This window comes from Macaca mulatta, chromosome X (assembly GCF_049350105.2).
Source record: "Macaca mulatta isolate MMU2019108-1 chromosome X, T2T-MMU8v2.0, whole genome shotgun sequence".
Classification (NCBI taxonomy): domain Eukaryota; kingdom Metazoa; phylum Chordata; class Mammalia; order Primates; family Cercopithecidae; genus Macaca; species Macaca mulatta.
This window is the reverse complement of record NC_133426.1, coordinates 24,809,762-24,824,206: the sequence shown is the minus strand read 5'-3', so window position 1 is coordinate 24,824,206 and position 14,445 is coordinate 24,809,762. Positions and strand designations below refer to the sequence as shown.

General features: G+C 45.7%; 1 protein-coding gene across 1 annotated transcript in view; it reads right to left on the bottom strand.

Annotated features, from left to right (window-relative positions):
* Positions 1-6,679: 6,679 nt before the first annotated feature.
* The window catches only part of POLA1 (DNA polymerase alpha 1, catalytic subunit), a 307,406-nt gene continuing 299,640 nt past the window's right edge, over positions 6,680-14,445 (bottom strand). The window contains exon 37 of the mRNA XM_015127112.3: positions 6,680-7,878. Within this exon, the coding sequence (XP_014982598.2) occupies positions 7,733-7,878 (146 nt within the window). The 3' untranslated portion in view covers positions 6,680-7,732. The remainder of the gene's footprint in view (positions 7,879-14,445) is intronic.

Here is a 14,445-nt window from a genome sequence, read left to right as displayed (position 1 = left end):
CTTTTGTGTAATGTGTAATTGTTACCACTTTTCCTTGCTATCTAGTGGAGAAGTGTCACGCTCAAAATAAAAAAAATTATATGTTTAACAAAACGAAGTGTGAATGTTCCATACAGGCGCTGAGGGGACAGTAGAAACCACCAACCCCACCCCCTCCCGGAAGTCAAGGGTGGGTTCCAGTGTCCAGGCATCTCGTGGGATTATCTGCACACGCGTTTTCCTGGCAGAGGTCCCTGGTTTGAATCCGATCCTCAAAGGGAACCGGATTTCCTACAAAGGTTAAGGACGCCGCCGCGGTACTTTCCACGCGCACCTCGGCTCTCCCTGGTCGTATCGCAGCGGGAGCTGGGGGCCCCGGGCCACGGAGGTGGGGTGAGTTCCAGGATGGGTGGATGGTGGGCGTTGTTGACGGTGGAGTCAGAAATTTGAAGCAAGCGGGAGTCTTGGCTCGGAAGGCGAAGGGAGCTGTTGGAAAGTGCCACGTAGCGAGGAAGTGAAGTGCGCAGTCCGAGATGACAGGTAATGGCGAGAGCGAGAAGCCCAGGCGCTCCCTTCCGAGGGGGCGGGCTCCACGGCACGTTCTCAGGGAGGAGGGAGTGTGTGTGGGGGGGGGGGGTGGGGGGGGATAGAGAGAGAGAGAGAGAGAGAGAGAGAGAGAGAAACATGCGGGAGCAGTAGTGATGGAAAGGCAGCGAGGGGTATCCAAGTGGCAGGTCTTAACTCGACAAATGTCATTACATCACTTATCCAGGCATGGTAAATGTATACATTTAAAAAAATCTAAACAACTCAGGTTTCGTGAGGAGACCCAAACAGATTTGCAATCCGTAACCACCTCAGCGCACCCCTCCCTCCCCGCGGCGGGGACCGCAGCTTCTCCCTCCCCCAGGCCCTGCCCGCGCCCCTCCGGGTGACCGCTCGGTGGAAGCCCGCCCGCGGGGGCTGGGTCTCGCCGACTCTCCCAGGGTGATGGGAAAGGGAAGAGAAGCTTAATTAGTTTCAATTTGCTGTAATTAGCGCGCCGGACCTTTGGGGAGAGGGGCAGGCGGGAGGGGTGCGGGGGTGCCGCGGCGTGACTACCGCGATCGCGGAGCTGGGGCCGGCAGCCTCGCCACGCCGCCGGCCAGTCGGTCGCCGCGGGGGGCGCGGGTGCGTCTCCGGGCCGGGGCCGTTGGGCTCCGCGCGCGCCCTGGAGGAGGGGGGCCGGGTCCCCTCGCGGCCCAGGGCGCAAGTGTGCGCTGCCGAGGGGAGGGTGCAAGGTCGGGCAGAGGTCAGCGGCCTGCCAGGCGCTGTGCCCACCTGGGTGTGGGCAGCCCGCCCGGCAGCTTCGGCGCTGGAGCCCGCGAGACCCGGGCTCGCCCCCTATCCTGCACCCCCCTTCACTCCCCACTTCAATCCCCCCCTCCCCCCAACCCCGGGTCCATACGCCCGGAGACCCCGACCGCCCGAAACGTTGGGCAGTTCGCCGACCCTGCTAGCCGGCTGGTGGCCGCTTCTGGCACTTGGGCCGTCGGGTGGATCACCGTCGCCCTACGCTGGCCCTGGACTCACGGGGGCGGCACTTGCAAGAAGGGCCCCGGTCTGGGGTATGGGGAGCGGCCGCCAACTACCATTCCTACCACCCACTCCTTTCCCGGGTTTAGTAGGCCCAGTGGGAACTTTCTAGGGCCTTACTGGAGGTCTCAGAGTCTAAAACCCTCAGACTCCACATCCACAGGCTCTCGCTGAGCGAAAGCCGCTTTGCTGGGGTGGGCGGGACCGCTGGAGAGTTTGGGGAGGAGACAGGGTACTGCTGGATAAGACTGAGGGAAAGAAGTTGGGTGTGTTGTTTTTTTTTTTTTTTTTTTTTTTTGTGGTCAATATCAATTTTCCGTCGATTTTGCCTTTTTGTTTAGTAGGGCTTCTTTTCCCCCCTCCAGGCTGCTAGTTGGATGGTATACGAGAAACAGTACCATTCTTCCTGTTAATGAACTCTTTTTTAAGTCATTTTTTCTCATTTGACCCTTCCATGGAACAGAAGCAAATTGCGTGAAATTACCTCCAAGGATTACATTTATTACTGGCCAATGAGAACCCCTCGCCTTGTTTTACAAACTCTTAATCCTATGTCATTCTGATGCTGCAAACAAGCCCGGTCCTGGGCCTCCTATTCTTTCAACTTTCCCCAGCTGGAGGGACCTCATTCTGCACTTAATATTCCCCATAAATATCACACGCTAAAGACCCCCTGACTTCCAGCAAGTCCACATTAAACATGTGACATGTCACGCATGACAAACTCTGAGTATCTTTTCAAAGCATCATTAAAAGCAAAGAAACCAATTTTCTTCTCCTTCCAAACCTCCCCAAGTGCTGAATGATGGGGATTGGAAAGAGCCACTGGAGCGTACTTAGGGGGATTTTATGAGATTTTCCAGAATGATTTAATCTTATTGTGAGCATTATTAATGAATGGCAACCCAATTTGGCCCCAATATCTGGGAACTTGGTCACAATGCTGGGAGCGGCTGACCCCCCCAACCTTAAGCAAACCTCTTCCACCATGGAGGAGGACACACAGAGCCCCAGGGAGTTTGCGAGAGCCTAGTTCAGGGCATGGCTGTGTCCTATCACACCCAAGGCAGAATGGCCCAACACCTGCTTTCCCAGGGCCACCCCCACAGCATCTTGGGGTGAGGGGTAATTGAAGCCTGGGACAGGCCTCTGTGGGAGGGTTGAGGGGAAGGGGTAAGCTAATTTGCTACATATTCAGACAGGTTAGCCAGATCTGGAGGAGGTCCTGGAAGGCAAAAAGGGTGCATTTGGCATAATATTATCAGAGGTGTCCTTCCGTCACCAACTACCCATGGCCCGAACTGTGGACAGTAGTCAGGGCGGGCATCTTAGATGTGTGGGGGGGCAAGTGGAAGAATTAGGGAGAGTGACTGTTGAGAAAGTTTGGGCCTCCTTGGGACTTGAAACTCAGACTTAAACTAAAATCCATGCTGAAATTGGCTCAGACCAGTTTCCCATTTTTTTCTCTTACTACCCACCCGCTACCCAATTGGGGCAAACACTGTTGTTTTTGATTTGTAGTATCAAGAGCCAAAGCACCTGTAGTTCTGTTTAGTATCCTTTTAAGTGTGATCTTACTAGAATGACAAAAGGGGCTGATGTGAGAGAAAAGGAAATTATAATAGGTTAGCCCAACTTGCTTTTAGAGAAAAAAAATGTCCATGAGCGTGTGTGTATGTGTATACCCAAAAGTGAGTGTGTCTGAATGAAGGGGGTCTTAAATGGGGCCTAAAATGATATTTTGGAACACAGAAGTCCCCGGAACAACTGCATATTTCACTGATAGTGGCAGCCTGGCTGGGGGGCGGGAAGAAGAAAACCCACTACCTGACGGTGGGGAGAGCTGGCGGGGTGGCGGGGCGGAGAGCATTTTTCAAAGGAAGAAGTCTTGTTGTCCCTGGACATTATTAAGGGTCCAGTTTGAAGTATACATTTTTTTTCCTTTAAAGAAATGGGAGTGATTACCAGTTATACATTAAGAAATGTCATTCAGTCATTTTTATTCATTCTCCGGAAATCTTCGTAAAAGCCTGAATCATACTTCTACAAGCAGCAATTTTGTTAATCCAGGGGGTTATTACTCTGGGCCCTTATTAGGTTCTACACCACTGCCAAGCAATCCTATAACCCTCTCAAAAGAAGTTTACCTCCCTGTTATAAAACCAGTAGTGGTATTTATACTGTGCAATAATTAGTGTATTACTTGAATCCACTAACACGTTCATTTTATCTCTGCACAAAACCTCTAGTCTGCTTATAGAAAGCTTGTGCCTCCTTTGGTGCTGTTAAAGTGGTGAAAGAGTGAATTGAAGGCTGGTTGCACTTTCTCCTTTTGCCTCGCCTTAATTCCCATCTCTTTTTGCTCTCATCCAATTAGCACAGTGTATTAAGCGGTTTATCATCTCATAGTCAGCTATTGAGAGAAACAAGGCGAGCACTTTGCAATAGAACCTGCGCTCCTTTGACACCCTCAGGTACTTACATATTCCACTGCGCTATGAATAATAGAGGAAGAATGGAGCGCTAATTCCCTCATCAAAGAATGCCTTGTCTGCTGCTTTGCTCAACAACACCATTCTGATCAAAAGAAAAGCAATAAAGCTTAGCATAACAAAACGAAACCTACTTATTAGCTTAGTGGTTAAATTAATGCAGAGCCGCTGCTATTCAAAACCAAGGTTTGAAAACAGCCTCCAACAACCTGATAATGCTGCCTTCGGGATGAAGGAATTTTAATCTGAAATTTGAGGCTGGCTGAGATGAGTTAATCTATTAAACTGCTATAAGGAAGCTCCACCACAAACTGTTCAATTAAGAAATATTTAGGTGAGATGGAGTGAGAAAGAGGGAGAGAGAGAGGAGAAAGAGGGGGCGGGAGGGAGGGAGACAGGAGCAGAGAATGGCAGCTTTAAATTTGGGATGGGAGCATCGAATTAAAGAGTCGGGCATCCTGACAAGAGGGTCTGGGGCTTGGTGTTTTCCTTAAAACCCTAAAACAAACAGGAAAATCTGTTTTTGGAGTTTCCTTACTGTTGCATCTTCCGCCAAACTCATTTTAAATGATGTTTGAAGAAGTATGTCGAGGAGCATGGTGTGTGTGTTGAAGGTAAGAGGTAGCAAGGGCTGGAGAAAGGGGTGATGGTGACGGGCAGTGAATTCATTCCCTTTCAACATCTCCTAAATTCCACTCTTGGAACTTTGATTAGCCCCCACATCCTGGGCAACAGTCAAGATTAACTCCATCTGTTTTCTGGACAAATTAAAATCTTATCAAGCATACTCTGTGGGATTTTCCACTTCTGGCCCCCTCTATGCACCTTATATGTAGGAGAGTGGAGGGTTATCAGATTGTGTCCAAGATAAGCTTGTGTACACGTATCCACTATAGGTCAAATCCTAGTTCCTAAATTAAACAGAAAAGGTGTCCTTTCCAGAGACAGGGTTCTTCTAGGGTACAATTTTCCAACTGGCCCAGATAAACTTTGGCCCAGAGGTTTACTCTGGCCCACACAGAGTTTAAAGTTTTATTTTAAAAAATTAGTTGTCAAGGTTTAGAAATCAATAAGCTTTGTGGAATATTTGGATTCCTGGCTTCTCTTGAAAACTCGATCCTGTGGCCACACTGGGCCCCATCCCTGCCAGCATCACTGAGTAGCTTCTGGCCCCTTTGGACAGGACCTGCCCACTCCTGTTTGCCACAATCCCTTCCACTCACTCTAGTGTGAACCTGGTTTGCTTCATCCATTCACTTTTAGAATTTGAGTTCAGGACCCGTGCCAGAGGCCACGGAGACCTGCGGGTCACCTCTCTCCTTACAAATAAGATAGGCAAAGTTTCTGCATCAGTTCTGCCTGGTGTACTATCAACCAACGCAAATCAAGGAGTAGAAATATCTCTCAGAGAAAAATAAGTATGTGATATTCCCATCTTCTAACAGAGATTCACTGGAGTTCTTAAAGTTGCAGTTTCAACTTCCACAAACTTCTGGAATCCTTAGGTGCCTGGAGTTCTAACAGATCCCAATAAGAAAACATCAACTGCTGCATTAGCTCTTTTCAGGCACGGTACTTAGAAATGTCTGACATTCTAGAGAAATGGTCCTTGCCCTCAGGGTGGTTATAATCTAGAGGCAGAGACAAGAAACCATCCAGTGAGAAGTTACTTGAGTCTCTTGGAGCTTCTTGATGATCAAGTTCAGGATAACTATGTATATTTAATATAATCCCAGATCCCAGAAATCAAGGAAAACATGCCTTCCCTTCAGGAAGCACACTTAAGAGAACCATCTCCCTAACCTTATGTGAGAATAGCAATTATTGAAAGAGTTGACCAGGGGAGCAATAAAACCACATTAATCCCTTAGTTCCTGAAGCACCGTGGGTGCTCCAGTTTGTGACAGACTGCAGAGCTCACACAGTACCAAGTTAGTTAATTAACTGACAGGGCTCGAAACCCACAGTGTTTCTACTTAGAATCTCAGTCTAAGAGCAGGAGGAGAAAGGAGAGGGATGGGAGCCAGAGGGGAGGTGAGGAAGAGAAATAAAAAGAAAAAGCAACGTAAAAGGCAGCTTCATTTCCACTGCTTAACCCGTCAGTATTCCTTCACTAGGGGGACCTTTCTTGGGGGGCGGTTTTTTCTCAGGAGTCCTAGGCCTTGCTCTTCAAAAAGAGACGCTGCTGGTCTCTTGGCTTGGCTAAGTCAGCAAAGCACATAAGAAACCATACTTCATCTGTTAAATGACCTAAAGTCACAGAAATTCTGAATGCTTCTCAGAACATTCAACCAAATATCATGCTGTGCACACCTGAGCTGGGTTCTGATAGAGGTGGCCATGAAGAAACTGGGCTGAGGTTTGAAAAGGGGATGGCCTCTAGTCTTTCATCTATCTATATATATATATATATACACACACACACACACACATATGTATGTATTTAGAGGTGGGGGTCTCACTATGTTGCCCAGGCTGCTTTGAACTCCTGGGCTCAAGCCATCCTCCTGCCTCCACCTCTGGAGTAGCTGGGACTACAGGTGTGTGCCACAGCAACTGGCTCTAGTCACATGTTACTCCTTGCTGCCTCTCTAATCAACTCTTTGCACCTGGTAAGGATTCACCACAACTGCTTTCCCTTTAGAAAACTTTATTCTTAAGTAGAAGGCACAACATACGTTTTCTTTTATAAAAACACACAGGTCAATGTTTTTAAAAAACACAGCATAGTTGTACAAGGGGAAACATTTTGTTAGTATAATCTTACCAATAATGTAAGAGAGGAAAGACTGCCATACTGAAATATATTTTGCTGCTGCCAAAGAGGGTCCCATTCTGAAGAAATGAGAAAAAAATAGCAAGCACCAGGGCCAATTAAGCATCCCTCCCCCCAATTTTTCTGAATACAACACAGTGATCCTCACCCCAACCCCTACACATGTTAATGGACTGTTAGAGTATGAAATTATTTTTAATGTGCTTTCTTGTTGTATAAACCTTTACCTGCACTTTCTATTTAAGGGGCAAAAAGGGAATGTGAATGTAAAACACCTGCTCAGTGTGTGTCTGTTGGACTTTGGAGCAATTCAATAAACAAGCCTGCTCTGTTTAATCTATTTAGTGAGTGCAAAGCTTCTAAATCTCCCCCCTCAGCTACCTATATAAAAGACAAGACTGAAAAGGACACCCACTCCTGGATGGCTGGAGAAGCATTTGGATTTAGATCGGGTTTAATTGGTGTGTGAAAAAGCAAAATGTCAGCTCTTCAGTCAGGCTCTGAGAACCTCTCTCTATTGGGGGGGGGGGGGGTACATAGGCTAAAGGCCCTGAGGCAAAGCCTGGGGTCACTTACATTCCAGCTACTCTCAAACCAAGTAGCAATTTCCCTCCCTCAGAAACTGGGTCTTCAGGACCTTGGGGAGGGGAGCTTGGGGAAGGGCCCTGGAGTTGTGTTTTAAAGCAGTACATCTTAATATGAAGATGGGAACTTCTATGATGCTTAGGAACATTAGAGTCAACATTTTTGCAGCCCCCTTTCCTTGTCTACATTCACACAAACATGAGACACAGTTCCAAGGGAGAAACAGATGCAGGAAGGGCAGGAAGGGCAGTAAGGGCCAGAGCGGAGGCAGAGAGGAAGCTGGGATTTTTCAACTACCCCCTCCTTGGTTACTCCTGGGATTCTCTTAGGATTTCACAGCACAACCAGCGAAGAGTTTGCTTAGGTTCACTTCGGAGTAGCCACTTCGGGACAAGAATTGCTCTGCTGTGTTCTTGAGTTTTCTGTAGTCCTGCAGAACTCTGGGGGTAAAAAATTGCTTCTTCAATTTATCTAAAAAAGAGAGAGAGAGAAAGAGAGAGAGAGAGAGAGATTAGAAGTTTCAGGTAGTTTCTTTAAAAAACATTCAGTATTCCACCAGAGAAGAGGATGCTGATTCCATTTGTATCTCCACCATCTTATCTCTGGTCTACCCCTGGGGCCGGTCAGATGCAGACCCTGCCCACCATTCCTCTGTGAAAGCTTCTCTTCCTTTCTCCTGCCTGTCCGCTTCTCAGCACCTAGCTGACTCAGCACACCGGGGGACGGGGCCACCCTCTACTGATGTGAACTGCAGGTGCACGCTCATTTGCAGCAGACAAAGTGAGCTCTACATGCAGACACCACTTTCATGGGTGCTGCGAGCACATGCATGCAACTGCTTGCGAAGTCTGGAAGTAGCAGGAAATACCTAGTCTCAAAGGGAGCTATGGCCTCTGGTGCCTTCCAGCCCCAACTCCCCAGATCAGCTGGGCCTAGACAGCTTCTTCTAGTCCCTCCAGTTCACCTCCCTCTGCTAAACAAAACTTTTTTGCTGAAAGAGGCAAGAGGTGAGTGGCCCCGAGGGCACCTGTCTGTCCATGGCCAAGATTTCTTTGCTCTTCTTTGTCCACACTGCGTGAACTCAGGATATTCGGCACTCTTGCTCCTTCAACACATTCATCCCTGGCCTTTCCCTTCAGAGCAGGGTGCTACCAGTAAGAGAAAAGATCCCTCTCCTTTTCCTTCCCAGAGCCTGCTACTTCTACACGTTGTTCTTTTAAAGGAGCAGTGGGGCTGTGATGCTCAGGTCTGATCTTTTGGGTGAAGACGGTGATCACATGGGGGATTGACACTATGTTTGTTCAGGAACCTGGTAAGGTGTTTGGAGAGGCTGCTTTCCCGCCCACCGCGCCCCCCATCCCCATTTGATGGCTTAGGAAACTGGGAGGTTAAGTCACTTACCCAAGGTTACACAGCAGGTAATCAGGGTTGTAGGCATGCAAACCCAGGTAGCCAGAACCCCCAGCCTGCACCTGAGGCTCACTTCTGCCTACTCCCCCTGCCACTGCATCACTACTCCCACATAGAAATGTGCAGGCCTGAGGTGAGGACTCCGCCCCCATAAGATGCTGGCCTGTGCCAAAGGGCCTGGGAGCAGCAAGGCTGCCCAGCACCTCCCGACAGGAACCGGTCAGGCAGGAAACATGGAGGGGAGAGCGCACCACTCACAGAAAGCAAACCTCCAACAACAGCAACACGCAAGTCCATAAAACACCCGGAAAACGAAAACTCAGACTCCAGATTTTTGTTTCTTGGCTATACATTCACATTTGCTCTCCACAACCTTTTCTGAATTACATAAATTGTCCTTTAAAGAACCACAGGTTTTATAGAGAATTAAAATGCCCAAAAGGGGTGGAAAAAGAGAGTGGGGCTGCAACAGAAAGACAATTTGAAAGTTCTAATGATCCGAGTCTGGGAATACACAACAATGGCCCCAACCAGTGCCTCCCGGCAGGCCAGAGCTGCAGGCCAGCAACCCTGTGCATGTGAATGACACAAATGCATCTGATGACTGGGGAGAGCACATTTAAAGAGCTGCGGTAATACAGAGCAGGGGAGGAAAAGAGAGGACATAGCTCCTGATGTGTTTACCTCCTCTGCTGATGGGATATTGACTTTTCCCACCAGGTTGGTTAGAAAGGGGACTATTTACGCTGCCACACAGCAGAGTTAGAATGACAACCAGCGTCACTCGGTGCTCTTCCTCGTAAAAGACAACTGTGACCGCCAGCATATCCCATAGCCAGTCAATACGGCCAAGGCACCATTCCACACCAGTTAGAGATGCAGATAAAAGCTCCCACTTGCTTCCCCAATGAGAATTTAATCAATAACATATGGAAGGTCTTCTAGGAAACAGAACTGGACTAGCTGTCACAGGCCGCATCAGGGGCAGGGGCTTGGTGGTGGGGGGGGGGCGGGGAGGAGGAGTCACCCCTTCTTCCTGGTTTTTCTCTTCCCTCTTTAGGCACCTGGGCCACCCACGTTAGGCCTCACAGTAAACTGTTACCCTGTTTGTGTCAATACTGCACCCACCACTTTATAACTCAAGGGAAAATACAGGTGTTAAATGGTGGAGGCCAGTTAATGCGGCCAGTAAAACCCTGATTCCTTTCCCTGCTTTGGTTTTGAGAGTCAGCCTACCAGTAACAAGACCATCACCTCAGGTGCTGCAGGTCAGGCGCCCAACAACTGTTAAAACATTCCAACATGCCATCAGGCAAGAGGCAGAGAAGATCCGCAGCCATCCCATCCCTGTCCACAGAGATGCCACTGGCCCTGGTTACTGCTGTCTCCGCCACCAGCACCACAAAGCCAACCTTTGTCGAGATCGGGGAGGAAATGCTCTTCCTACACACAAGTGTGTCACTGAAATACACTCTAATGGCTTGAAGTATCACCCAGAAATCGCTCATCTTAATACACCAGCAAAGCTGATCTCCTTTTTAAACTTTTCTTGCGAATAACATTCGAGGAATGTGTATGTAAAGCTTATTTACTCTGGTCCTTTCTACATGCTCTGATTCCTTGTGGTTATACATTAATCACCAAAAATATTCTGTCCCTAACCCCTATGAAAACGATGGAAAAAAAGGGTAGCCTAGACATTATTCACAAAATATTTTATCAGACAACAAAATGAACTGCTCATTTAAAAGTTGATTTATATTGATTAGAATCTAAAACCTCAAAATAAAGAAAATTACATTATTTTCTATATGGGATGAGCTAGACCAATATCTGCAGGTTGACCTTTCTTAAATAGTTTATATAAAAGTCAACTGATCAAATAAAATGCTAGCTCTATTAAAATTATGGAGTATTCTCCTATCTAAGGAGAAACTATCTCTACTTCACATATTTTACTTCCATGTCAGTAAACCAAAAATTTCTTTTCAGCTCTACTCTTTATAAAACCCTTTTTGGACTTAAAGAAACACACTGAACTAGAAACCACGAGGCAAAGACATTTTAACATCGCCTACTGGTTATTTTCTTTTAATTAAGGCAGGCTTAGGCACACAGGCAGCAGCCGTCTCTGTTCTGAATGTCTGTTTCATTTATTTCTGTGCAAAGGTATCAAACAACAGTCAGTTATAATTGATTCTGTCAGGTGTTATACAGTCAGTCATAATTGTCTCTGTGTAGAGGTGTGTCAATTTACTATATCTGAATTAAATATTCTGTCAATTATGAAATCAGGTAATAATTTCAGTCAGTTTTTTAATTGCATGGCTTCCCACCATACAGTTCTCAGTTCTCCCACCTTTTCCAATCCATAGCCTCCCTCCCTCAATGCAACGTGAGCTTTGCAGTAAGGGGTGGAATGCAGGAAGCTTTAGAAAAATTTGAAAGAAAACTGCACCCCTCTACGCTCTCTACACGTAGAGCCATCCGACCTACAGAGAGCTGCTGGAGCCTCTGGCCTGCCTTTTTCCTGAATATCGATCTGTATAACTGAGCTTCCAGCTATGCACAGTACCTGAGAGATCTCAAGTGACATCCATATTTTAAACACAAAGACATTTAGGGCCCCAAATCAAATGGCAAGTACATAAACATTTCTCAAAGTAAGAAATGAAAAGAAATCATCTTTGAGTCAATTCTTACTTAGAAAAAAAATTCACAAGGCACGGTGCCAGGCACACACAGTGATCAATGTGTTTATCGATTAGCCAATGCCTAGAGGACCATTTTCACCCATTAAATCACATCTTAGATGCTAAAATATTTCTGGAGGCTTGAAGAGTCTGTTAGTCCACTATCCAGTTCCATTCCTACTTAGAAATAATTATCTTCAGTTTTCTTTCTTTTTTCTTCTTTTTTGTTAATACCAAAACACAGCCTTCAAGAAGAATAAAATATCCATGGTTTAGCTCAAGTGCTCTACTAGGCTGTAGGCTGATCTGAGAAGTATTTAGAAGTGTGATTATAATTCTCTCCATCATTGGTCTGGTTCATGTTCAATAAACACAGGCTTGCTGCAGCCTGGTGGTGGTGAACAGTGACCCTTCACACTCAAAGCAAATGGAGGTGTCGTGGGCCCCAACTACCAAGAAGGGTTGGTCAGGGGAAGTTTGGGGAAGAGCAGAGGGCGATGCGAGAAGGGAGGAGACAGGGTAAAGCAATGTAAAGAATGCCACTTCTACAGACAAGAATAGAAGGTAAGAGTCATGCCCCTTACCATGTTTCAGTGGCAAAAGAGTCACCTTGAAAGAGATCAAAAATTTCCTTTCAACTGGATGAAGTGATTCTCTCAGGGTTGGGTTTTGGGTGTTTGCATTTGTCACGTCGGAAGAAAATTGCCCATGCAGCCCCCTTGCTGAGGTTATAAAAAGTACTGTCAACCATACTGGACAGAATTTTTTTTTGGGTGGGTGGCGGGGGGGTTGTAGAGAAGGGGAAAAAAAAAAAAAAAAGAAACACATTGTGCAGGATCATTAAGCACTGTTGTATAAATAAAGTTAGAAGATCAAACGAAAGAGGGGACTCGGGTTAAATGCTGGAAGACAAGCTTAAATAAAGTTCTAAGAAAAAAGCAAGGCACGCTGTAATTCCAAGAACCTATTACTTCAGACAATTTACTTCAAAAAATAAAATCAGAATGGTAAATGATTACCCAAAAGCAATCATGTCATCATCACTGAGAGATGGAATAAAATAATTTTTTGTGAAGTGGCTGAATGAGAGCAACTTAAAAGCCACGGAGCCTGTCAGAAGCACATTATTTCTTTTTACACCCCGTTTCCCAATTCATCTCAGTGCTGCTGACTAACCTCGGCTCCCAGCAGGTGGAGCATTTAAAATAAATAGCATTTCCTACAAAACGCGCTCCAACTGCCCCATGACAGACGCTTCCAATTCCCGGCCAGCCACTGGATCAGCTTCAGCGGTATCTAACAAGGTGTAAATACAATAACAAGCATGTAATTAAGTGAGCATGATGAAGTTAATGGAGATAATTCATTCCATTTTGGGCTTATGAATATTCTATTAGATGTTATCAGGCAGCTGGAATAGCTGTTAATTTAATCATCATTCAGACCAGCAAAATGTTCTTTGTGCGAGCATAATTGCAGAGAATGAATAATTGATTTGACAATTGTACCAGTGGATTTCAAACAGTTCTGTGCGCTCTCAGAGCAGGAAGGGAGGAGAACTGGAATACTCAAAGCACTGAAGAGGTGGCAGAGAAGCCAGCCTGTAAATTGAACATTATCAGGACACAGATAAAGGACAATTTTTATTTTATCAATGCAACACAATTACATTACAGTGCGCTAGTAATCATTCTGCCCACACTTTAAAAAGGGAAATAAATTACTCTTCATGGGAAAGGACAAAAAGAAATATCAAAACCATTTAGAATCCATTGATATTGGATATTTAATTTTTTACATTATATTTTATTATAGGAAATATCCAACTGTGTTTGAAATTGCTGGTACATTTAACTCTGTTACCTGCAATCAGGTACACGGATTGTATTTTACATGTATCTCTATATTACAGCATGGTCTATGAATTACAATGACTTTATTGCAATTTTTTAAAACTACTCTAATGTTTAAAAAGCGCCATCATTGAGGTATACAAGAGTATTGTACGCCTTAACTGCCAGAACTCTGTTCTGGATACGCTGAACAACTAGCAAAATTTTATCCTCCGCATGATTCTATACTACATTTGAGCAGAAAAAGCAGCAACAAAATGTTGACCTTCAACAAGCAGTTTCCAACCTGAAACTAAGTTTTATTAAGGATCAACTGTACCAAAGACCTAGAGTTCTGAGTTACTACCCAGCAGAAAACATGTTCACCACCTACCCCTGCCCCCTGTGGCTATTACTGCAATTCGCAAAAACCTTTCATAGCATTCTACACAGAAGCTTGTAATTTAATCAAAACCAATGGGATAATGACTGCAGTGAAATTTGATGTAAGCATTACTTTTTAATACACGTGAAGTCATGAGAATATGAAAGCATTCTGAATATCTTCATTAGCTAGGAATGGTGGCGCATGCCTGTGGTCCCAGCTACATGGGAGGCTGAGGTGGGAGATGGGCCCAGAAGGTTGAGGCTGCATGCAGTGAGCTATGATTGTGCCACTGCACTCCAGCCTGGGCAACAGAGTAACACTCTGTCTCACCAAAAAAAAAAAAAAAAAAAAAAAAAATCTAAACATCTTAATGTCCAATTAATATTCCATGACAGACAAGGAGATGATTAGTCCCAGGTCAGTGCTGCTCAGGGGGTTAGGGGTTGGGACAGAGTCAAGTTGAATCCTGGGAAGTTTGTTTGTCAACATATCCAACCAGTGCTCACCATCCAACCTGGTTCTCAAAGGTTTTTGTGGGGAAAAGGAAGGTGAGAAATGTGTGTGTTTGTGCTTCTTAAACATTCCCAAGATTCTGATAAGTTTATACTGCCCCCCTCAACTGAGAACCAGGACTACAAAAATTTTAGGTATGTCTGATTTCGATGACCTCACAACTTCATATTATGGAAATAACGTTTTCCACCAGTACCATTCT